Here is a 26734-nt window from a genome sequence, read left to right on the forward strand (position 1 = left end):
AATTCATTTCCTATATGCCGACCAGCTGACAGACTTCACTGGATCTGTAATAATCTCTAAATATTTATGATCTTTGTCACTATGGTGCTGTGATTGACACAGATAAAGGGAGAGAGGTTGCCATTATTATACAGGTTAATATGACCATTTTTGCACCAACCAGAGGACCAGAAGCAGATGTCAGTATGTAACTGGAGCTCTGCGTAGAAGATTGGTGGAATTTTGTCATTTTTACACCGGTAAGATTAGCTATTTCAGTGGATTAGTGGGTTACACTGAATCTTAAAGACCGAAAGATCCCAGCTCTGGCTCCTTATCTGTTAGCTGTTCTCAATAGGGACAACAGCTGGGATGCTGAAGCATGTGGAAATACTCCATTCTTGCTGCTGATTGCCATTCACTGGCTCCTATTAGAAGTGCTTAGATGTGACATTGTCCAGCTTTACCATCTTGACTAATGCATGAAAGATTGTCACATGGATCGAGTGTTGGAAGGTCTACGGAATGGAATTGCTCAGTGCCTTGATGATAGTGGAGAGAAGAGTAGAAAATGCAAAAACAATGCAGTAGAAGGTGCTTTTGATGCAAGTACAATATTGGCATGGTTTGGTAGTCATTTGAAAATGCATTGCTATGAGCCAACACTGCACTACAGGAGACTATGAGTAACTGTGAGAGTTCATTATTGGTAAAGTATTCAAAAAAACTTTTCAGTGTTTGTGTAAATCCTCAATTTATTTCCAGTAATCATTTTATCATTTAATCATTTTACAATCTTTAGTCATATCTTGTCTACTAGATTGCCCTGTGAAATTATTACAGGGGTGGGTGATATCCTCCATTGTTTTCCTGTATTGCTGAGGCAAGAATGAATAAAAATGTGAGCATTAATTATTGGTTTTGGTGTACAAGCAGTTATATAACTCTGTCGTATACTGGTGTGCTAAAATCCAGAGTAAGCATGTCTTTTCATTTATTGCTATTAGATTATGGATGCATAGAACCTGACATTCACAAAATTCCACCTCCATGAGGTGGTAATGTCATAAATTATTTTTAACTTACGTGCTTCTTAATTTAATATAGTTATTATTTGTTAAAAAGTATTAAGTACTGGGAACTATGATAAAACTGCCTGAGGAGGGGGGCAGTAGCCTTGAAAGGGTGCATTTCATAAAAGGTTGTGCACTTGCAATATCAGCAGGCATTATCTGACTGATATTGAAATGAATTTTGCAAGATGTTTCAGCTAATCTGCCCACTCAGGTCCTGCCCATAATCTAATGCTGTTTTACAGTATTGCTCTAGTTTAATTAGTGTCTGCTAATGCAAGCTGTTATGTTGAGCGTTGTGCATCTTTGTAGTGTTGATGCCTTTTCTCTGCTCTGTATTCTCTTCAGAATGGCTGCACCTTCCATTGCTTCACCCATGCAGCCTGGAATGCTTGCTGGGTCCAGGACTACATCCCTGGCTGCTGCCACTATAACTGCTGCTATCTCTGCGCAGACTAGGTATATCCATCTCCCTTCATCTACTTTCCATCTCTCTCTCTATTAACTAATGAAAACAATATTCTAGAAAAGATGTCACGAACAATAAACACAGAAGCCCAGAATATACTAGGCAATAAATGACTTCATCACTCTGTGGGCCACATTAATTAATCCCCCAAAGCCTTCCCCATTTCCTTCAAGTTGAAGCAAGTTTCTCTTCTTTGGTTATTGCAAAACATGGAAAAATCCCAGCTGGCAATTGCCAATCTAAATTTACAAGATTGCAAATAAAGATGGAAATTGAAGAAAATTATGCAAATGAGTTTTGTTGCAGTTATCTATAGGAAATGTATTCAAAAAGGTGAGCTCTAAGCTATGGGGAAGAACTTGTTTGCAGTGACTCTTAGCATTTGCCAAGTTCTCATTGATGCTCCCATGTTTTTTGCTGTGTGGAAATATATTAACCATTAATTGTTCCCTAGCCTTCTTTTCAAAAGTAAATTAATACATTGGAGAGAAACGAAGGTGGGAAGTGACTTGGGACGGGTAATGATGTCAGGCAAGAGCAAATTGGGATAGGCAGGATTCTGCTCGTTCAGTGCTTCAGCTAGATAAGATGCTGAGCTGGCATGATATGAGTACCCATGGTTTCATTGGTGAGTACAGTTGAAAGAGAGTTAGTTCACTGACTGTGGGTGGATTATTGTCTGATGGAATTAATCTTGATTTGAATATTTTTATGATACATAACTTCAGGAATGAGAAGTGCCACAATGGGACTGAGCTCAATATTGCAGCACAATTGATTATTGCAAACACAGTGGAACTTGTTTGATTGTTGAAACACTCCAGATTTTAGAATATAAAAATCAGAAAAAATTGCAGATGCTGTAAATCAGAAACAAAAACAGAAGTTGCTGGAAAAGCTCAGCAGGTCTGTGAAGATAAATCAAAGTTAATGTTTCAGCTCTGATGACCCTCAGAACTGATGGCAGCTCTGAAAATGTTGGTTTATTTGCAGAAGATAGGGTCACGTAGGGGGCAAAGTGTAAATGATAGGTAGGGATAGAGCCCAGAGAAAGAGAAGAACAGTTGGACAGACAAAGGAATCAATGATGATCTGGCTGGGAGGGTGAATAGCTGTTAATGGTGACCATTAGTGGCTAAAATTCGGTGGTGTGTAATGGTGGGCTATGTGATAATAATGCCTGGTGTGTGTGGGGGAGTCTAGGTCTTAAAATTATTGAACTCAATATTGAGTCCAGAGGGCTGCATGGTCCCCAAGCAGAAAATGAGGTGTTCTTCCTGCTTGCGCTGACCTTTGCTGGAATATGCAGCAAACCTGAGACAGACATGTTGGCCAGGGAATAGGGTGGTGTGTTAAAGTGGCAGGCAACTGGAAGCTCAGGGTCTATTTTGTGGGTGGAATGTAGATGTTCTGTCTGCACTTCATTTCCCCAGTGTAGAAGAGACCATATTCTGAGCAGCGAATGCAGTAGTCTAGGTTGTGAGAATTGCAGGTAAAATGCTGCTTCACCTGGAAGGTAGATTTGGGCCCTTGGATACTGAGGAGGAAGGAGGTAAATGGGCAGGTGTTACACCTTCAGTGATTGCAGGTGAAGGTGCTGTGGGATTGTGAGGGTTGTTGGGAGTGAAGGACCAGGGTGTCCCGGAGGGAATGATCCCTGCGGAAGGTGGACAAGGGAGACGAGGAGAATATAAGTCTGGTGGTGGTGTCTCACTGAAGGTTGTGCAATAGTGGCTGATAATCTTCTGGATGTGGATGTTGATGGGATGGTAGGTAAGGACAAGGGGAACCCTATTGCTATTGCGGGACGGAAGAGGGCAGACATGTGGGAGATGGGTCACATCCATTTGAGGGCCCTGTCGACAATAGTACTGGTGAATTCTTGGTTGAGGAACAAGGTGGACATTTTGGATGCTCCATTGTCAAAGTTTGCCTCATCAGAACATACACAATAGAGATGGAGGAACTGGGAGAATGGAATGGATTCTTTACAGGAAACAGGCTGCAAGGATGTATAGTCCAGGTAGTTGTGGGAGTTGGTGGGTTTATAGTGGACATTAGTGGCCGGTTTATCCCCAGAAATGGAAACAGAGATGAGGAAGGGAAGGCAAGGGATAGACTAGGTGAAATTGAGGGCAGGGTGGAAATTAGAAACAAAATTGATAAACTTTTCCAATTCCGGATAAGAGAGGGAAGCAGCACAGATGATATCATTGATATATCAGAGAAAGAGTTGTGGGTGGGGCCAGAATAGGACTGGAACAATGAATGTTCGACATACCCCCACAAAGAGACAGCCATAACTGTGGCCCACACGAGTACCTATGTCCAACCTCTGACCTGAAGAAAATGAGAGGAATTAAATGAGAAATTGTTGAGGGTGAGGACAAGTTTGGCCAAGTGGTGGAGGGTGGTGGTGGTGGTGGGTGGGGACGGTTTAGGTCGTTGCTCCAGGAAGAAGCAGAGAGCCCTGAGACCATCCCCAGATAACAGTTTCCAATTTTAGCAAAGATTTGACACATTTGAAAGTGATCACTGGTGTGGGTGTTAATCATTAAACATAAATAATAAATAAATCTTGGGAAGTGTAATAATTCACACTAAGCAGTTATAATGCCATTGAATGTCAAGAGAAGATAGTACAATCACTACTTTTCTCTTTATCAACCTGAATCTAAATGTTATCTAAATCTTGATGTATGCAGGCGCAGACTGCTTCATCATCAGAAAAATCATGAAAACCATGCAAACATTAGTACCACACACACATTTCTGACCTTAACGTGAAAGAAGATCATTGATGCATGGGTTGAATACAGTCTGATAACTCTTGCAGTGATGTCTTGGGGTTGATTTAATTTTCACCATCAAACACAACCACCCTCTTTTTTGCAAGGCACTTTAGTCCTGAGACAATCAGAATAGAATACAATGCATTTGAATGGCAACCTCTTATGCAATTAACCTCTATGATTTTGTAGTCCCCCATGTCTTGGTAAGTCTCACAGAGAAAAGATGAATGGTAGAAAGGATGTAACCTTATAAATATAAGGGCTGCTTGTTTGTCCAATTAATTGGATAATGTTTGTGGGTGCAATGCTTCAGTCTGCCTTTTGTTTTATTTTTGTTTTTATTCATTCAGGGGATGTGGGCTTGGCTGGCCCAGCTTTTATTGCCCATTGTTAATTGCCTTTCAGAAGTTGATGTTGACTGCCTTCTTAAACCACTGCAGTCCATTTGGTGTAAGTACATCCACAGTGATGTTAGAAAGAGAGTTCCAGGATTTTGATCCATTGACCATGAAGGAATGACAATATATTTCTAATTCAGGATGGTGAGTGGCTTGGAGGGAAACTTGAAGGTAATGGTGTTCCTATTTATCTGTTACACTTCTCCTTTTAGATGGTAGTGGATTTAGTTGCCTTGGTGAATTTCTGTAGTGGATCTTGTAAATGGCATGGACTGTTGCAATTGTGTGTCAGTGGTAGAGGTCGCATGTGTTTGTGGTTGTGGTGCCAATCAAACAGGCTGCTTTGACCTGGATGGTGTCAAGTTTCTTGAGTGTTGCTGGAACTGCACCCATCCAGGCAAAAGGAGAGCATTCTATTACACTCTTGAGTTGTGTCTTGTAGATGTTCGGCAGGCTTTGAAGAGTGAAAAGGTGAGTACTCAGTGCAGGACTCTTAGCCTTTGATCTGTTCTTGTACCCACAGTATTTATATGGCTAGTCCAGTTCAGTTTTTGGTCAATAGTAACCCCTAGGTTGTTGATAGTGGTGGTTCAACAATGGTAATGCCATTGAATGTCAAGACAGTACAGTTAGATGCTTTCTTGATGGAAATTGTCATTGTCTGTCACCTGTGTATTACTAGTTATTATTAGTCCAAGCCTGGAATTTAGCCAGGTCGTGCTGCATTTGGCCAAGGACTGCTTCAGTATCTGAGCAGTCACAGATGGTGCTAAACATAGGGTAATCATCAGTGAATATTTCCACTTCTGACCTTATAATGGAGAGAACGTCATTGATGAAGAAGCTGAAGATAGTGGGCCCAGGATACTATCCTGAGGAGGTCCTGCAGAGACCACCTGGAACTGATATGATTACAACCACAATCATTTTCCTTTATACCAGGTTTGATTCCAACCAGCAGTGAGTTTTTTTCCTTGACTCCTATTGACTCCAGCTTTGCTAGAGTTCCCAGAATTATATCTGATCTGAGCATGTCTGAATGTACCGTTTTAAGGATTACAATGCCATAACAACCACAAAAAAAAGTAAAAATAACAATCAAAAGTGACTCCCCAAATCCAAAATAATTTGGGTTTTTCGGATCTGTTCAAACTGACTAAATTTAGTTTGTTTTGGATTCAGAAGTCGAATTATGATTTGATTTCAAGTTTTTTGTGACTTTGAAGTAGTTTTATTTTTAAAAATCAGAACAAATCTTGGGTCATATCATGGGAGAAGGTGTGGAAAATCCCATGGTGAGACGTCCGTGTGACACAACGCTTTAGGTATAGACATTAATTTTCTCAGTAAATTCTGACAACTTTAAATCTAAACCATTTCTTACATATTTTTAACAATACCTTAGAGGAAGAGGAGCCTGCATTCAAAATAATTCCAAATCTCTGGATTACATTTTTTTTCAAAGTGAATTAAAGGCATGTCAAAATATCTTAATTGTAGAACTTTTGTTGAAGCTTAAGTCTCTTAGTAAAAGACACCACTAGAACAGAAAACTGGATACATGGAACAAATGACATAAACTAAAAAATGAAAACAGAAAATTCTGGAAATACCTCTGCAGATCTGACACCATCCAAGAGGTAAAAGGAATAAACATTTGAAATGATGTACCTGCTGACTATTTCAAGCATTTTATGTTTTATTTCAGCTTTCCAGCATTTGTAATTATTTTGCATTTGTATTGAGGTAAAGTGGCATCGGAATGGGATTTACAACCTTGAGACTGTAAAAATAACTGAAAACTAAGGAAGGTTAAAAAGTTCCAAGGTTCATGTTTGAGGGAGCAAAGTGTTAAGAGACTGAAGTATATAATGTACATCCCCTAGGCGAGATAACGTGTTGCTAAATTTGATTCCACAAGTCTTCATTTTGTTCAGTGTGAGGAAACATGCATTTGTATGCAAGTTTGTTCCCACAGTAAATTATCACTCTTGGCTGTGCCTTACTAGAAAGAAGCCTTCCTCATCCTGAAGCTGAGGCTCAAGAAAGAGAAAGCCTCTAGTCTCCAAACATGACACTCCCCATGTGTCAAGCATGAATGCCCTAGACTGTTGGAGGATCAATAATTCCCTGCATCTTTGACTTGAGGGGATGAAAACATTATTCTGCCATGTTGAAGGCACCGAGTTTGCCTCCTTTTCTTGAACAATGGGGATGCAATGCTAATTAAATGTCTCCATGAAGGCATTGTAACTGACATCCCAATTTATGAGAAAATGCTTTCATATTCTTTCACTCTGATTCTTGTTACTAATTATGCCTTAGTTACTCAGCCAAAATAAGCAGCAGCATTCCTTTCATTCTGCTGTTATTCCAACTTCAATGTCCAGCTCCATGGTTTGGATTTTTTTTTCATAAATCCTCTACCTTCATCAGCTAATCTGGCAGCTACCACCACACAGACATTGATTTGGAGTCAAAACACAGGCCTTTTTATCTGTGCTTTCCTGAAAATTCCAAAGAATATTAATCTAAAGGAAGGAAGCTACAGAGGATTCTCAACACTTGTGCAAAAGCTCAGCATCTTCTCAAAGATGAAACACTGTAAATTAAACAAAGATGAAGCATTGTAAATTACCTTATTCCACTGCCTACTTACAATTTCTCCATGTGAACAGTACCCTTTTAAATTTAACCCTCCTTTTAAGCAAACATCTGATCATTCTTAGATGTATTGCAGGCTTAAAAATATGATTTGTATTCTCAAAGTTCAGAGGACAAATGATGAAATGGAAAAAGGTCTCAGCTTTGGAATTTTACAGGTATTATATGTGCATGAGCCTTTCCAGCAATGGGCTATGACAGATATTTTCTAATCAACCTGTTTAGAGATGCTATCATACCATGGAGTAGTTGAGACTTGAATGCAGGGTTCATGGCTCAGAGGACACTTCCTGCACCACAGGAGCTCCTGTAGATCAGGATAAACAAATTGCTCCTGTTGTTTGTATGTCAGATGGTCATCAGAAGGAAGTCGAGATTTTAGAGGGAGCTTTGTGCTCTGCATGTGTATTGTCTTACAATTATTGCAATTGTTACAGCCAAAGTATTTGGAACAATATCTGGTTAAAGCATCTTAAGCGGTTAAATTCACTTTACTCTTACAGGGTTTTGCTTGTTCACCAGATAGTAGCCCTTCCCTGTCTTCCTGCAGCATGTACCATTCTGTAATCAAGCAAGTGTCATGGTTGCATTCCATTCTGAATGATGTTCTTGAAATGGGTGTGAAGAGATGTAGTGAGGTCAGAATCAGTTGAGATATGCTTGTTATTTGTTTGTGAGCTGGGGCATCATTAATAGCTCAGTGAATGGGAACTTGTTCTAGTATTGCACAATACAGTCCAGGATGGTCTTTGCTGAAGGGTCAAGTCACAGCCAGGGCAGCAGTTGGGTTTTAACAATTACACTCACCGGCCCTTGAGCCGGAAGGAGAAAAATCAATAAAGCCCTTGATAACCTCCTGCTGAACAATATATTTCTGTGCATGTGAGATGGAGAGCACCTTTAGACTCAATTGTGTTGGCCCGTAATTGTTTTTTAAAAATGACAATAATCACCATCCGGCTCACAGGTAAAGAATGGTTACTTCAGCTTAGTATTGGAAGGTAATACTAAGAAAATGTCGGTAAAGGAGTGAACCAAACTGGTGCAATTATTTTTTGTCATCTTCATAATACATGTGTGTTTTTTTTTTCAATTCTTTGTGGGGTAGATTCGGTGTCAACCCACTCAAACCAAGGACTGCCTTGGAGGCGATTCGTATAACTCCACTCATCAACGCGCCTTCCTTACCCAAACGAACCAGGCCTAGCTCTGTTCCTCTGGGAAAAGCAAACCTGAGGTACCACGGATCTGTGGAAACTAATTCTATAAAGGGCCATGTATGCAGAACATTGTACAAATAAACTTAGATGTTTAAATGTATAACGAATCCTAGAAATAAATCTATAAATAATTGAAAAATTCATTACAAATTGCTTTATAATGAATCAACATAATCAACAGCAGTGTATACTAACCATTTTTATGAATGGTTGCAGATATACTGAACTTTGGCATGCAGAAACTATCCATTGACTTCAATTTTCAATATCTCCTTTAGAAAGTAGAAAAAAGTGGCACATAATCCAGGCTGTATTCCAATGCAGTACTGAGGGACTGCTACATTGTCAAGGATCCGTTTTTCGAACAAGATGTTAAATTGAGGCTCTTCTACACCCTCAAGTAGATGTAAATAGCACTATTTCTATGCCACCATGGAAGTTTAGTTCTCTCCAGTATTTTTCCAATATTTAACTCTTAAAATTCTTTGTCTTCTAAAGCAAACTGTGATAACCATAGGACATTTATAAATGTCCTTTTATAAAATCATAGGACATAGTCCAATTTCTGCTCCTATTCAGCCCATTGAGTCTGCTGCGCCATTTGATCATGGCTGATAGGTTTTTCAACTCCATTTACCTGCTTTTTCCCATAACCTTTGATCCCCTTGGCAACAGAACTTATCTATCTTTGTTTTAAATATACTCAATGATCTGGCCTCCGCAGCCTTCTGTGACAATGAATTCCACAGATTCTCCACTTTCTGGCTAAAGCTATCTTTCCTTTTTTGTAGAGTATCTCCTGGACATAAACTTATGTCCACCAAGGTTATAGCTGAATATTGGGAGAACATTGTTGAAATTCTACCCCAAGATTTCACTCAAAGATTTTCAATTTACAATGTTGTTTCCCTTCCTTGTGGGTATTCCATGCTTTGGAGCGTGGCTGTACTGCTTTTTGGTGGCATGGCCTTCCCCTTTATAAAAAGCTCTGTGCTTTACAAAAAAACATGTATACACCCCCAAATATCTCAAATCTCAATTAAAACATGGAAAATTTAGTAACATTAAAAAAAGAAAAATATTCATAAATAAATCCACTCTTTTCCCCTATTCCCTTGCAGAATTAGGATATATCCTCATACAATATTAAACCTTCCCAGATTTAGCTAGAGTCCTGTACTCTATGGGTTGGACCAATGCAGATTTGGCATCCTAAAGCTTAGAATTCAAAGAATTCAGAGGCATGTGACACTGAGCATCCATTCCTCTGGAAGTAGCTGTTGTCATTCCAAGACAGGTTTGACAAAGTCAAAGAAATAAGGAGATCAGGCAGAACCTAGTCTTATGAAAACAATAATAAAAATCAGAGACAGATGACAGGGAAAGTAGCAAGGATACAGCAAGAGAATACTGTAGTAATAGTAATAAATTATCATATTGTCTTCAGGTAAAACAAAGTCAGACAGCACAGGATAAATTTTAAAAATCAGGGTTTGAGATAAAACCCAAGCAGCATTTTTAAAATATATACATTCTTCATATTGTGTAGTTTCACGTATTATAAAATTCTGGTTATATTTTTAATTGAAGCTGCCAAAGATTTTCCACTTTCTGGCTAATGCTATCTTTTTGTGGAGGAGCTTATGGACATAAACTCTATGTCCACCAAGGTTATAGCTGGATATTGGGAGAACATTGTTGAAATTCTACCCCGAGATTCCACTCAAAGACTTTCAATTTACTTTGTTGTTTCCCATTGCTACTTCTGACAGGAAGGTGCAATTGCATTGTGATGCCTTCACCGACAGGAAGCTATCATTTAACGTGACAATTTTTCACAGACCATTTCCATTACAAATTTGATATATGAATTTATAATACCATAAGTTTCAAAGTGAACATGGATGTGAAAATGTCAATATATTATGCATGTGTATATCTGCATCACCATTAACTTGACAGAATAATACCATAAGCATATATATTTAAAATGATATGTTCAAAATGTGTTTATCTTCTGTGTTTGCAGAAGTATTTTGAAGTGGTAGACTTGTCATATTTATTCTCAACATGATGGCAACAATTCCACATTTGTTCCTTGCACAGTGTGCTTAATGTGTACCAATAACACCTGAAGTCAAGAACAATCTAACTTTTACCAATCTTTGTGGTTATGTAAAAGCATTTCATTGCTCCTGAATTTCACTAATCATCTTGGAATTTGTGCTTTCCACATTTGTGTTTAAATTCTAGTAGGTGTAAGAAGCACTTACAGAAGCACTTTCCTCCACCTCACTTTATAAATGGTATTTTGTTGTCAGCTTTTCCTTGGTTCCTTTATCCCATAACACTGTGGCGCTCTTTAAAACATTAATGTAAGATCTTGGTTTGAATGTCAATCAAAACCCATCTTGATATCACTATTCTGTTCTGGGTGCTGAGTTCTTTCATTTCTGGGATGTAGATTTAAATAAAACTCACATGGAATAGTTGAGGATACCTTTCTCTGACAGGAGAAATGTGCTTTCACTACTTCCACGAGGGACCATTAGCTGTGATTAGGAACAAAAGCCCTCATTTTTGGTGAAAGCTGTTACAGAGCTTGCTAAACTAACTTGACACTGTCTTTGTTAATATCCCAAAGGCAAGATGACCGACATAATGTAATGTTACCAAACTCTTTACCAGTTCATCCAATGCAAGCTTCATTAAATGAGGTCAAGAATAACATTTTGTGTTAATTTTTCAAATCTTGAATGGTTGGCATAGAAATATCTGACTATTAAAAAGGTGCAGGGCAAACTGAATGTCCTGAAATTGCACGGATACATGTTACAAATAACAGTACTGTACCAAACAACATCTCTTGTGGTGATACAGAGGATATTATACTCTGATTTTCAAGATCTTAAACACTTATTCTAGGGTATTTAAGAATGGCTAAATATTGATTCATATCACAGGAACAAATTTGGAAGTTTACAGGGTTGAGATCAGTAATGGGGAAAATATTAGAAATTGCTATAAGTGAATTGAGTTCTTATCCCCAAAAGTCAAAGTCTGAAAGAAATGAAATCTAACAATTGGCTGGGACTCATTTTGAGTCTGTACTTAAATGAGTTCTATCAAAAACATAAGGGGCAGATTTTCCATTGGTACCTCAGAATAAAACTAGCAGTGGGATCAGTTCTCCAGCGCCTGAATGTGGTGCCTGAAATCAGGACAACCATCTGAAATTGATGGAAGTATATTTGTTATAGCAGGTTCTGCAACACAGTGTCAGCATGCTTAAGTATCATGTAAAAAAAATCTACCCTTGGAAAAGAAACTTTCTGAAAGCACTCAGCAATGCCTTGCTATTTAACTTACTTCAATCAAGTTGAAATTTTAATTCAGTAGTATCTCAAAATGGAAATTATTCAGATTGTATGAAAGAGGTGACTGATGACATCCATCAGATAATTTGGTTTAGGCTTCTGTTTGAAAAATATTGATTTCCTTTCAGCCTGCAGACTATGATTCAAAATAGACTTATGGGTAGGGGACTGGTAACGCTTATTTCACAATGGACAACTAATGTGCCGTGGTACAAAAATAAGCGTACTCACAGAACAAAGGTTATGACATTCTCAAAGCCAAAATAATGAGGTGGCTGTGATAGCAAACTACACATTGTAAGTGACTCCATGCTGCTTGTGTTATGTACAAAATTGTGTAGGTGTACACCTCATATTATACTAAACAATATGTATATATGTATCGGCAATGTTTAAAATATGTGCGCAAGGTACAGAATATCAGAACATGGTATATTAATAACTAAAAAGGAAAATGGCTGCACCACGCACAGGTTTGAGAACTGGAGAATTTTATATTGTTGACATAGTCAAGTATTGTTTAAGAGCAGGAGTTAATTTTGGGATTAAAGTAGATTTTGACCAGCTCTACCCACCAACTCTTCCCAGCACAAACTTTTGTTCTTCGTCACATAGTATGTGCGTAGTCTGTCTATTCTGAAGCTGCTTTCATAGTCGCTAAAGGAAACCCATAATTGAAGATAGCATTTTATGTTTTTTTTCATATAATTTACAGCTATACCTTTATCTTTAAAGTATTTTCAGCAAGGAAAACAAATAGATTTTATGGCAGATAGCATTTCTTTTTACAGTTTCTGTAGTGACTGTGAGATTTTCATTTTGTTTAATACTTCTTGTCTCCTTTTGACTACAGTTGGCAGCAGACGTCCTCTTCCTCTATCAGCCACCAATCTCAATCAGCACATAGCATAAGGACTAGGTACTTTCTTATAAATATGTTAAAATCACTTCAACTTAACAGAGCACTAATGCTACACATGGTGTGACTGTACAATATTAACCAGTCAACAGAGATGCCAAGTATTCACACTACACAGAAGTACTCACTATTCCTACTGCCTCTTTGTTCCAGATTTAATTTGTCACTTTTTTTAAAAAAACTGAGGCAACTTCAGACTGAGCAGTAAGCTCGCTGTACCCAAAACCTGAGATGAATTGTGATTGCCAAATTCAAATGAGCCAAAGGTACAATGAAATTCTGTAAAGTGTTTGGTGCCTTTTATGCCTGACCACTAAACATCAGGGAACCAAACCATGAAACTTTATTGCAGTCCAGCAGACACTCTGCTAGTATGCGAACTAGATTTTGTGTAGAATGGACCAGAATAGACAGCTGCCACTGGTAACAAAATACATTGAATTGTATGAATTAATTTGCCTTTCTTAATTAAACAATTTGCTGTGAACAATGCATCTGTACATCCACTGAGCCATAAATAAAACTGGATAAAATGTGAGGAAATTAAAAAGGAAGGAATAGTCGTTATGAAATGTCAATGGAGTACATCAGCGTCCATTTTATTTCCTTTTGCCTTCACTCCATTGTCTTTTTAAATTTTTGAATGTTGTCATCTCTGTTTCTCAGCACTAGCTTCACCTTGCTCGAGGAAAAAATCCTAATCAACATCTAATCTGATATTTTAAATTTGAATCACTTCCAAAACTTTCCCTTTGAAATCAAACATTCTACGTGTTACATACTTTTTGCTGAGCATGCTTTTGCCCTGTTATTACCAAATGCAAAGAGAAGTGGTCCAGAATTTAGTAATGTTAGGGTAGACAGCAACTCAAAACAAGTGGTGATGGATACAGCACTTGGTGTTCATTTCCATTACAGTTTTATTGCAAAATAATTGCAGTTACATTCAGCAGTGGAACTGTCATCTTAACTCCATGTTCTCAGCAGAGAGAAGAGTGAGTTTACTGTCAACTACAGTAGTAGTTATTTAGTACTTTCACCCTGAATCCAAGGTATGGTCAATATTCACATTCAAGCAGCAGTGAATCCCACCCTCAGATGTTTTTCAAATTTACCAACTGTAAATCAAGAATCAACCAATATTTATATGTACATTTGTTCAACTCCAATCTAAAATAGACTTGATGACCCCAGAATATAGAATAGGAAAACCATTTGTTCTATCCTAGCTCACCCACCAGATAAAATCTGCAAATCTAAATGATAACAAATAGCTATTTGTTATGTAATTCCAGTATTTTTAATCTCCATTACTTAAAAAAAAATTCCAAGTATTTACTAAGGTTTGAAGAAAAGCACCTGACATGCCCACACATACCAGTGTTACATTTTGATGGTTTGTATTTGTACTGTTCAATTTAGATCATAACTTAATGCCACATCTTTCTCTACATTACTACAGTGTTCATTATTTGACAAGATCCCTTCTCAGTCAACTTGTTTTATTTTCAAAAAGTCGCACTTCTCCAATCTTTCTTCAGCTTGGTCTTTTGCTTCAGGGACCAGTCTTGTGTCATTTTGTACCACTTCCAGGTTCAAAAATATCAGTGATAAGAAATGGCTAAAGTATTCAAATGAATCTGTCAGTGAGGCAGTTTCTTGAGCCAAAGCAATACTATTTGGAAAACTTAAAAGACTGTCCCTGTCTTGTGCTCCCAATTTTGCTGATTTTGATCAGGTCTTCCAAAAGTACTAAACATGTTACACTCGACTTTCTACTTTGAACTTCACTGGTTATATTATGTAATTCAAGCTGACAATGGCTTGTTTGTTGCTGTTTGAACATGTTGTTAATTTGCCTCACCAGCTCCATTGAAGGAAAAAAAACATAAGAAGTGGCCAGTTGCAAAATATTCTTTAATAAATGGACGTATGTATTTGTTTTTAAACAAACCCAAGGATATGGGTTGGATTGCTAAGAGGTTGCCAGAGCAAACTACACGGGGACTGGTTTGCTGGTCAAGTACCACTGCCTCATGATGATTAGCCATTTAAAACTTGACTTTTTGTGATAGTTTGTAGAAAAAAATCTCTTCATACCCATGATGAAAAGGCAGTTGAGTTCAGAATTAGCTGCTTATTGAACATCTTATATTCTGGGCAAACTGATAAATATTTCTGTAGCCCACTGCCAATCATGAATTTAATATCCTGATGGCATCCTGTTAGGGTCAATTTCAAAAAGTGATAATTTAATCACATTTCTCTTGTATTTTCCATTCATTTTCTATACTTTCTTTTAAAACATTCTTCAGTCAGGGTTTCTCAAGCAACACCAATGTGATCAGACCTCCAGCATCTCAAGTCTGTACAGATGCCTCAAACCTAGCTTCTAAACCAAAGGTGGTCAGCACAGCGAGTATCAAACCTGCAACCGTTCACTCAACTGGAGGTAATTTACTAATGCAGCATTTATTTTTGACTTTGTTTGACAGGGAAGGTGGCTGTCTGAACATCTTGGAAAGTTTTGACATTTTAAGAAATATTTAGTAAAATAAACACCCCATTAATGATAAATGAGACATTTATTTGACATAAATTCTGTACCATCATCATCAACTTTCTTATTTTTGTTGCACTGTTTCATTTACAGAAATAAAGATGTCCCAGTATATTTATAAACAACCTATTATAGAATTGACCATTTGAGCAAAATGCATGAGGAAGCAATTAAGCCGTTAAATTCAAGCACAAGCATTTTATGAGAGTGTCCTGAATATATTCTTGAATAGTAGTGCTTATTCAATTTCACAGTTGTTTAAATGTACTCGGTCATTTTGAAAATAATTTGCACAGCCAATTAAAAAAACTGGAGTTCTGTAAATGGGCAAGTCTACACAATGAAGAACTACCATACAGCGGCAAATTCAATAATTCTGACTTAGTGTTATCTAACAGGATGCTATACAATATAATGCATAACATGTTATATATTTAATCTACTGTGCCATGGCATTCAGAATTTATTTTGTAAATCCCTTCCTGCATCTATAGTTCTACAAAGCTGCCTATTCTGGTACTAAGTTTCAATTTGTAACTTTAAAATATTACATTGTGATCTGGTTTGGCAATTCAAAAGAATGCTGAACTTGAATAATGATAATACTGGCATGAAGTAGGAAGCTGCCTACTTCCTTTTCAGTTACCTGCAACTCATGTCAAACATGGAAAGTTCCTCACCTGGAGCTCTAATCATCACCTCAGTACTGTGTTCACAGGAAGAATTTGCAGCTCCATAAGTTACCAGCATTACTTCTATTCACAAGAGTAAAGAAATTGAGATATAGATTGCAATGAACAGGATAGTTTGAAAGGGCAAAAACTGAAAAATGTTGGTGTGTGGTCTAATGACGCCAGTGACAATATACCTTTTATGCAACCTGACATAACTTCACAGAGGCCGGTATCCCTTCAACAATTCACCCTTTATTTACTTGTGCACAATATACTGGCTGTGGCCAGCCATCTTGAAATTCGTCACCTGAACCTCCTGGGTATATTTTCATTTTGTTTTATAAACCCTCACACTACTGCCAAACAGCAGTAGTGCTTACTTTTCCGAGCACCCATGTCATGTGTGTGAGGTGTAGGACATAATGAAAAAAACAAGTGCAAAAAACTTTATTCATATTTCACCACCAGGAAGAAAGGAAACACCTGAATGGCCATCTCATGATTATATTTTATTTTATTAAACAGTACAAAATACAAGGAAACAGTTAACATAAACAGCCGTATACAAGAAACAGTAATTCACAGGGGCAAGGGATGGCAAGGCCATCTCCTGGTTATATTTTTTTCTTACCCCACATTACCGCTGAACTGCAACAGTGTTTATAATTTCCCCAGCACCTATGTTGTGTGCGCGCGCAGGTGTGAGACACAGTGAAAGACAACAGGTGTACAAATCTGTATTTCCACCACCAGGAAGAAAGGAAACACCTAAGTGGCCATCTCCTGGTTATACATTTTACAGCTTAAAAATTAAGAACAAACAATAAAGAAACCAAAACAGAAAAGAAACAAATATCTTCCCTCAACAAAAAAAGGGGGAAGAAAAGACTAAGAAACTCTTCTCTTCCTCAGTATCAGCAGGAACACACTGACTGTAGCACCAGCCAGCACAGAGTCAGTGCTCTAAACTGAAGATACTCTAAATCTTGTGGTTATATGTTTTTTTCCTTTATCCCCACACTACCGCCTAACTGCGGTAGTGCTTATATTTTCCCCAACACCCATGTTGTGTGTGTGCAGGTGTGAGACACAGTGAGAGACACAAGGTGTACAAATCTTTATTTGATTTCCACCACCAGGAAGAAAGGAAACACCCTCATTATATTATTTTTCTTTACAAGCAGTGCCCTTCACGACAAAGGGCAATGCTGTGTGATCAAACACTCCTCTTTATTTTTTTAAAATTAACCCACACTACCATCTAACTGCGGTAGTGCTTATTTTTTCCCCAGCACCCATGGTGTGTGTGTGTGCGCAGGTGGCACATTCCATTTATTCTTTTTCAGTGCGAGATGCAGTGAGAGACACAAAGTGCACAAATCTTTATTTAATTTCCACCACCAGGAAGAAAGGAAACACCCGAGTGGCCTGTGACAAGCAGTGCCCTTCACATCAAAGGGCAATCTCCTATTTATATTTTTTTGTGTGAGAGACACAAAGTGCATGAACCTTTATTCAATTTCCACCACCAGGAAGATTGGAAAAACACCTGAGTGGGCCAGTGACAAGCAGTGTCCTTCACATCAAAGGGCAATGCTCTGTGAATCTCCTCGTTAGACTGGTCAACCAGAACTTTCCTAATTGGCCCAGGTTAACCACCCCAATCAAGGATCATGGTCAGCAAGATCCAGCTAGTTCCAATCACTACATCCTTCTCCGGCTAAAGTCCAGGGATGTAAGCCTGGTCTTTTTCTTGCGATATTTTCACTCCAGGTCTGGTTCCTCTGACCCAGACACGGGCAGCATGTACTAGATCGCAGCCAGTCTCTTGCATCAGGAGCAAGAGTTTTTGGGAGAGTTTCCTCCTCTTCCAGCTATAATGGTATCGAGGATTCATCCATCTAGGGCTCAGATTTCCTTGAGCTACAGCGAGTGGGAGAACCTAACAGTTTCTCACAGGCTTTCTGGCTGTTGTGAGGGGCAAATATGTTTTGTTCCTGCCCCATTTGAGGGGTAGTAGCTACCTGAGCTTTGTTTCACCCTTCCCACCTGCAGGCCTATGATATTGCATATGGCAGTCTTCTATATTGATATAAACTTTAATAGACATTAATTGTAGCACACTTCTGAGACTCCTCATCCAGTCACAATTGCAGGTAGGCATAATTCATGTGAAGCTTCTTAAAGGACAGCACCATCCAGCTTTGTGTACAAGTCTATGTGAGGGATCAGATATTTATCCAGCTGTGAAGTAAACGGTAAACCACTGTTCAAGTCTCCACAAAAGGTGAACTGTGTCATCAGGCTTCACAATTGTTACTGTCCATTCTGCAAATGGCACTGGTTTGATAATTCCTTTGCTCTTCACCTCACCTGCAAGGCAAACAGCCCTGGGTGCATCCCACAAAAATTCAGAATTGCTTCCTGGTCAATATGTAAAGTGGTTTTGACCCTTTGATCATCCCACACCCTTCCTGAAAAGTTCCTGGATAATTCGCTAGGACTTCACTGAGGCAGCCACTTTCTAATCAAAAAAAAGGTTGAGCTGAAAATCTAGGTGAACCTTTCTCAACCAATACTGCCCGAATAGGTTTGGGCCCAAACCTTGTAATACCATTAATGGTAACTATATCAACTGCTTCTCAAAAGGAGACAGGAACTGAAGTTATGCCCTTAATCTGCAATAGTTCCCCAGCATATGGTCTTAAGCTTGAGTGAGACCTCAGCCAGATTAACAGTGGGTGTCCCGAGTGAATCTCGTTAAAGACAGATTCTGCAACCACAGATACAGCTGCATTAGTATCAGCCTCCATGAGAACTGGGTGAGCCTTTAACTAAACATTAGTTTTAAATCAGTGCTAATTTGAGTGTCACTAAGCAATTTAATTGTTCCAACCCACATGTAGGGGGACTTTATAGGTTGTGTACTCTCCTGGGTACCAACCTACAAGTTATCTTACTCAAGACTCCTTTGCTGTCTTGAATCCACATACCAGCAACAATTACAACAGCTTGCTGGCCCAAATCCTGGAGAACTTTTCAGCCAATTAGCTGAGGCTTGGCTTTGTTGTAGGATCCTGTAGGCTGACCAAGGGTCCCTCTGCTCAGGATATGCCCTGCATGAGGCTCTGCAATTGCCTACACAAGTGGTGTTCCCCACGCTCAGTTGGGCAGGTGAGGGAGTCCACTTCCATTTGGATGCCCTGTAGCTTCCATGCTGCACTTCCCACAGCATCTAATGACACAGCCAATTATAATGCTTGTTTGAAGATAAGTTGGGCTTCAGCTAGTAGGCACTTCTGCATGGTTATGTCATTAATCCCACATACCAAATGTGGTATCAGCATCTCATTCAGGGTTAACCCAAAAATCACATGTCTCTGTCACTCATGTCAACCTCAAATTGTAAAATGGGTTCCCACCTGATTCTTTAACAGCCAAATAAAACAGATTGCATCTCTAATTTAGAGATTGGTTAGGATCATAATATTTCATAACCAATTCCTGAAAGATTTTAATGTCTGACATCTCTGGGGAAAATTAAGGATTGCTTGTTGCTTTTCGTTTGCCCCATTGTCATTTGCCTGGAAAAAATATTGCTTTCTTTCCACATACTGGGCCTAGTCTTTGACAGCAAAATCAAAGAAGCTTCCCAAATAAAATCATGATGCCAGAAATGCTTACCCCAACTCCAAGATGATTGTTACAAGCAAACATTCTTCAGGCCTGTCCTGTTTTCTCCTGTTAACACTGAAGCAACTGCACAGATGCCAGTATCTTGTCACCAAGTCAACCTTTATTTACTTGTGCACACAGTGCTGTGGCTAGCCAGCTTGGAGTCAGTCACTCGAACTGAAGAGATTCTAAATTTCTTTTAACAAATTTTTTAAAAAAGTGGGTGGGTGGGAGACAACGAAACACTTCTCCTCCAAGCCAGATCTCCTGCTTGTATAGCTCAGCCAGAGCTTTCAAGATTGGCTGAGGTTAACTACCCTAACTCAGGATCTCCTACTCAGCATGATCCAGGTGGTTCCAATCACAACACAACCATTACAGAAATGCAGCAAAAACAACAGGTCTGGCAGGATCTGTGGAGGGAGAAACATTTTGGGTCTGGTATGGCTTCTTCAGAACATTCATTACATTTTTACTTCCCTTTAACATAGAAAAGGAGGCATGGCCAAAGGTTTGGTTAAAACGTGTGTGTTTAAGTATGGTCATGGAAGAGGGGTAAAAACCACAAAGGAGAGTTTAAGACCATAAGATGTAAGTGCAGAATTAGGCCATTCAATTCACTCAATCATGGCTGATGCGTTTCTTAACCTTATTCTTCCCATAACCTTTGATCAAAAACCTATGTCTTAAATACACTCAGTGACTTGGTCTCCCCAACCTTCTGCAGCAATGGGTTCCACGAGTTAACCACACTCTGGGCAAATATATTTATAGTGATTGGAACCAGGTGGATCTTGTTGACTATGACATTCTTGATTGGGGTTGTTAATCTGGGCCAGAGGGTCCTGGCTGACAGATATAAACAGGAGAAGGGTTTGGGGTCTGACTTTGCCACCCCTTTCCCCTGTAAATTGCTGTTTCTTGGTATGGATGTTTATGTTAACTTTTTTTTAAATTACAAGTTACAAACAAAGGGGATTTAGAATCTCCTCAGTTCAGGGGGCTGACTGATTGGCTGGCCATAGCCAGTATATAGTGCACTTGTCAATTAAGGGTGACTTGATGACGGGATTCTGGCATCTGTGCGGTTATTTCAGAATTCCTCCTCATTTCAGTTCTAAAGTGTCATCTCTGAAGCGGTGCCCTTGTGTCCTAGGCTTTCCTAAAAGCAGAAAGATCTTCTCCATGTTCATTCTATCCAAACTCGAGTTTAAATCAAGTCCATCCTCATCCTTTAGTACTTGGAGTTTAGGCCCAGAGTCCTCAACTGCTTGTGTAGTAAGCCTATCATCCCCAGTGTAATTCTTGAAAATCTCCTCTGGACTCCTTAAAGGCCAGTGCAGCCTTCCTTAGGCATGGGGTCCAAACTGCTCACAGCATTCCAAATGTGATCTGACCACAACCTTACATAGACTCAGCAGTACATCCTTGCAATTGCATTCTTGTCTTCTTGAAATGAATGCTACCATTGCATTTGCCTCCCTAACTGGCAACTGAACTTGTATGTTAACTTTAAAAGAATCTTCAATTAGGAGTCCCAGTTCCCTTTGTGATTCAGATTTCTGAAGCCTTTCCCCACTTAGAAAATGGACCTTGCCACTATTCTTCCTATGCTCACACTTTCCCACATTGTATTCCATCTGCCACTTCTTTGCCTATCTGTCCAGGCCCATCTGCAGCCTCCCTGTCTCCTCAGCACTACCTGCTCCACTTACTCCAGAACATGAGCCCAGACAACTGAAGCCATAGCCACCAATGATGGGGTATAAAACAAGTGGGTAATGCATAACAGGCTGAATTCAGAGAAAAGTGTGTCGTTTTAAGCCAAGCAAGGAAAAGAATGCCAGCCAGAACCATGGAGAGAATGGACTGGGATGTTGAGGGACAGGAACAATGATGCGTCTCATTCTTTCCTTAGCTCTGATATTATCTGTGGCAGTTTCTCTATCTTGCAGTTTTCCTTTCAATCCTTTCCCTTCCCTGACAGAATAGCTTCCTCTGTAACCAAAAAGATGGCATGCTGGAAACATACAGAAGTTTAGTCAGCATCTGTGGAGGAAACAATCTAGTTAGCATTTCATGTTTCCTCTTTGTGACACCATTATCCAAAGGACAATCAGTTGGCATGATCAGCATTTTTACTGTCTATCCTTAAATCGCCTTTGAGACTGTGGAGGTGGGTGAGCCATATTTTTGAACTGTGCTATAAATATGGTGTACATTTATCTCAATGCATTGGGGAAGAGGTTCCAGAATTTTAAACACAGCAATAAATGAAGGGATGCTGAGAAGTCAGAAAGGTGTGAGACTTGGAGGGGAATTTGAAGATGTTTCCATGCCATTGAGTATAAGAGTTGGGACATCATGTTGAGGTTGTACAGGACGTTGGTGAGGCCACTTTTGGAGCACGGTGTACAGTCTGGGTCACCCTGCTATAGGAAGATTATTAAATTGGAGAAGGTTCAGAAAAGATTCACCAGGATATTGCCAGGACTAGATTGTTTGAGTTGTATGGATATGTTAGATAGACTGGAACATTTTTCACTAGAAGGTTGAGGGGTGACCTTGTAGAGGTTTATAAAACTATGAGGGTCATAGATAAAGGTGAACAGCAAAAGGTCTTTTGCCTAAGTTGGGTGGGTTCAAAACTAGGGGGTCATATTTTCAAGGTGAGAGGAGAAAGATTTAAACGGGACCAGAGAGGCAACTTTTTCATGCAGAGGGTGGTTCGTGTGTGGAATGAACTGCTATAGGAAGTGATAAATGCAGGTATAGTTACAACATTTAAAAGACACTTGGATAGGTACACAAATAGAAAAGGTTTGGAGGGATACGGGCCAAATGGAGGCAAGTGGAAATAGTTTATTCTGGGAATCTTGGTTGGCATAGATGAGTCGGATCAATAGGTCTGTTTCTGTGTTGTATGACTCTACTGCTTTACTCCACTTTCTCTTATTGATGAAGGGTCACTCGTCCCGAAACGTTAACTGATTTCTTTTCACAGATGCTGCCAGACCTGCTGAGCTGAGCTTTACCAGCAATTTCTATTTTTGTATGCACTGCTTTCTTGTTTTTCTTACATGTCTCAAAGGTATTTGTTAGGTATGACTCCAAGCCAGTGAAGAGCTTTCCAGATTGGTCAATGATGATGTCCTGATGAAGGGTCTGAACCTGAAATCTAACTTGTTCCCTCCAAGAAAGCTTATTAACTTGATAGCTGCTTCCATCATCTGTTTCTATTTGATTTCCAGCATCAGTATTCTTTTGCTTTTTTAAAAAAACGTACATAGCATTTTATTGCTTAGGCCGAAAATTGTGGTGGGAGTGGGGGCACTGCCAAGTAATCCTATTTGAACCTTCAGGGTCAAAAATTCAGATGTTACCAACCGTTAATAGGTAGACTCTGTGTGTCACCTCAGGTTACATTTATAGGGCAAAAAATTCAAAGAATTGGAAATTTGAGCTAGTTTCATGAAATATTTAGTCTCCTGGCCTGCTTTTCGTGTACTTATCCAAATGTCCTTTAAACATCATAATTGTTTCAATCCAACACATCTTCAGGTTATGACCTCTGTGCTGCAGAATCCTTTGTTCATGTCTTTAGATTCCTCCAGATGTGATTACTATAAGACATTTTAAAAATTATTCATTCATGGAATGCAGGTAACATGAGCTAGGCCAGCATTTATTGCTTGATTCTAATTGAATTCTAATCTATTCTAATCATATGCTACCAGTGGGTGGCTGTGGCACAGTGGTTAGCAGTGCTGCCTCATAGCACCAGAGACCCAGGTTGAATTCACACCTCAGACGACTGTGTGGAGTTTGCACATTCTCCCCGCGTCTGCGTTGGTTTCCTTTGGGTGCTCCGGTTTCCTCCCACAATCCAAAAATGTGCAGGTTAGATGAATTGGCCATGCTAAATTGCCCGTAGTGTTAGGTGAAAAGGTAAATGTAGGGGAGTGGGTTGCACTTCGGCTGGTTGGTGTGAACTTATTGGGCCGAAGGGCCTGTGCAATCTAATCTAGGAACCCTCACATATTACCGTGAGTTTGGAATCACACGTAGACCAGACTGAGAGTTGAAAAGTGTGGTGCTGGAAAAGCACAGCAGGTCAGGCAAGGAACAGGAAAGCTAACATTTCAGACTTAAGCCCTTCATCAGGAATCAGATTCCATTTCCTAAAGGACATTATTGAACTATTATTTGACTTTTATGACAACTGGTGGATTGCATGTGGAATGAACTTCCTGAAGATGTGTTGGATTGAAACAATTATGATGTTTAAAGGACATTTGGATAAGTATATGAATAGGAAAGGTTTGGAGGGATATGTGCCAGGAGCAGGCAGATAGAACTAGTTTAGTTTGGGATTATATTCAGCAGTGACTTGTTGGACCCAAGGATCTGGTTCCATGCTGTATGATTCTGTGTCCATGCCTCCGTCTATTAAGAGCCTAGTAAAACACCACATAATTCAGCTCTATATCTGTTTTTGGATTTGATATTTGGAACTTTGTTGCTTACTTATTTCAATTCATTCTCTTCAGAGCACATGCACAGCAGCACTGCCACATTCAATGTTGCTAAGCCTGCTCCAGCTCCTCCGAATGAACCAACTGCTATGACATCAGATGGACGACCACCATGGGTAACAGATGATAGCTTCGCCCAGAAATTTCAGCCTGGAAAAAGCACCACCACCCTCACCAAACATATTCAGCCTTTGCCACATTCTGCACCACCAAAACCATTTGCGTCATCCCTGCCCCAGACACCTGCTTATGTTCCTACACATGCTCCAGTGCCAGGGCAGACCAGTGGAGGCACTCGCAACCTTGTGCAAAGGGCTGAAAGATTCCCAGCAAGCAGCCGAACTCCTTTATGTGGACAGTGTAACAGTATTATCAGGTGAGGGCATATTTCCTGATTTTCCACTTAAGGAATGGCATATTTAACCTGTATCCTTCATGTGCAACATCTCATTTAATCTATCACTTCAGATTTACAGTCAAATGGTTGTTAGAGTACAGTCTCATTCCAACAGCACAAGTGACTAAAAATAACATTTTCTGGGGAGGGTGCCCACAAATTATCCCTCTTTTCCATTCCTTCCTTTAAGGATCACCATCACATTACTGTCTGAAGTATTGATGTACCATCTACAATGTTACTGACCAGAAGTACTTTGGGATTGCATAGATTCCCTTCGCCATGCATTGAAAATGAGAAATTATCAACATTCAAAGGAACAAGATGGTAGAAAAACTGGAATGTTTCCCTTCAGTTAGGAGTTAGAAATGATTGAATTGGTGATGGTGTAGATTTTTGAAAGGTCAGAAGGAACATTAAGCTCCCTGTGACACAACAAAAAGCATCCAAAGAAGAACGATTTCTTCCCTTTGAGTGGCCTGTAGTTGTGCCTCCAAATATCACTACCCAACGTAGTAATGGGTAGAATGGGCCTAGTCTATCCTCTTCCCATAAGTATTTCAAAATTGCATTAAGGGACTGTTGGATTCACAGGATTTTGAATGGCCCATTTGTGGCATGTCCCAATTCCACCCTTTTCATTGGCCCCATCAAACCAGTGGTGACCACATTGAGGGATTAAGTGCTCTGTCACTATTTTCATTGTGTTATCATTCTATCACCACACAATGAAAGGAAAGAAAACTGATCTCATCAGCTTCATTTTTCAAAGTACTATACATTTCAAGCTCTTGGAATGAAAGTACTCTGCCTAACGTTTGTGGTCCACTCCAAAACAGATAGACAGGAAACATATGCTGCCTGCAGTGAGGTTCTGGAGTTAGTTTATCCTAGAAGCACAAATCGTATATGTAATTGAACGCAATGGTTTGTTAGATTAGTATTTCATACCACAGGGATGTGTGGTAGGGTACTGACAGTATAATTGCACATAATATTACTGGTTTGACCCACTGCAATTTTATGCAGTGGATGGGGTTCAAGAGTGTTTTAGTCCAGACAGTAATATGCAAGGCTTGGCTTTTCATCAAAAATGGTAAATAATTTACAGTTAGGAGAAAAAGTGAGGACTGCAGATGCTGGAGACCAGAGTTAAGGGCTTATGCCCGAAACGTCGATTCTCCTTCTCCTCGGATGCTGCCTGGCCTGCTGTGTTTTTCCAGTACCACACTTCTCAAAACAATTTACAGTTGTTGAACAAGCATCATTGAAATTCCTTCTAATAAGCAGCAATGCTGTTACTGTGAATGGGAGGAATGCCATTTTTTTTAAAATGTGGAATTGTTGACTTATTGTTCATGCAACTGCTGACAGACAAAACTGCTTAAAAAAGTATCTGTCTGAAACTACCTGTTTCTCTATTGCTGGCTTGTACTTAGAGTGTTTCTGTCGATCACTTACGTGTTTTCCTGTCTCCGGGTTTCAGATACAAAATATTAATGAGGATGTTGCAGGAGAGGCCATGAAGGACCAAAGATAAGCAGGGCAGAGATCCTACTGATCTAGATATCAAGGCCTGATCAATGTATTGTAGCTCTGCAATCTGCCTAGCATGCAGCCAAATGGACACTAAAATAAAAACAAAAGAACTGTAGATGCTAGAAATGTGAAACAAAGCCAGAAAGCGCTAGAGAAACTGAGCATCTGTAGAGAGGAAAATAGAGTTAACGCTTTGTTTCCAGTGACCTTCCTTCTGGTATAGAGTCATCCTGGTTCGGTCCAACCAGTCCATGCCAGACATAATCCTAAACTGAACTAGTCCCATCTACCTGCATTTAGCCCATATTCCTCCAAATATTTCTTATCTAAATGTCTTTAAACATTGTAACTGTACCCACATCCACCACTTGCTCTGCAAGTTCATTCCACACACAAACAATTCTAAAAAAATTGTTCCTCGTGTCTTTGTTAAATGTTTATCCTCTCACCTTAAATGTACGTT

General features: G+C 39.4%; 1 protein-coding gene across 1 annotated transcript in view; it reads left to right on the forward strand.

Annotated features, from left to right (window-relative positions):
- The window catches only part of ldb3a (LIM domain binding 3a), a 176023-nt gene that overhangs the window by 132091 nt on the left and 17198 nt on the right, over positions 1–26734 (forward strand). Inside the window, exons 12-14 of the mRNA XM_060854110.1 lie at positions 12826–12891; positions 15207–15343; positions 24351–24711. Coding sequence (XP_060710093.1) covers positions 12826–12891; positions 15207–15343; positions 24351–24711 — 564 coding nt within the window. The remainder of the gene's footprint in view (positions 1–12825; positions 12892–15206; positions 15344–24350; positions 24712–26734) is intronic.

The sequence above is a fragment of the Hemiscyllium ocellatum genome, chromosome 43 (genome assembly GCF_020745735.1).
Source record: "Hemiscyllium ocellatum isolate sHemOce1 chromosome 43, sHemOce1.pat.X.cur, whole genome shotgun sequence".
NCBI lineage: Eukaryota > Metazoa > Chordata > Chondrichthyes > Orectolobiformes > Hemiscylliidae > Hemiscyllium > Hemiscyllium ocellatum.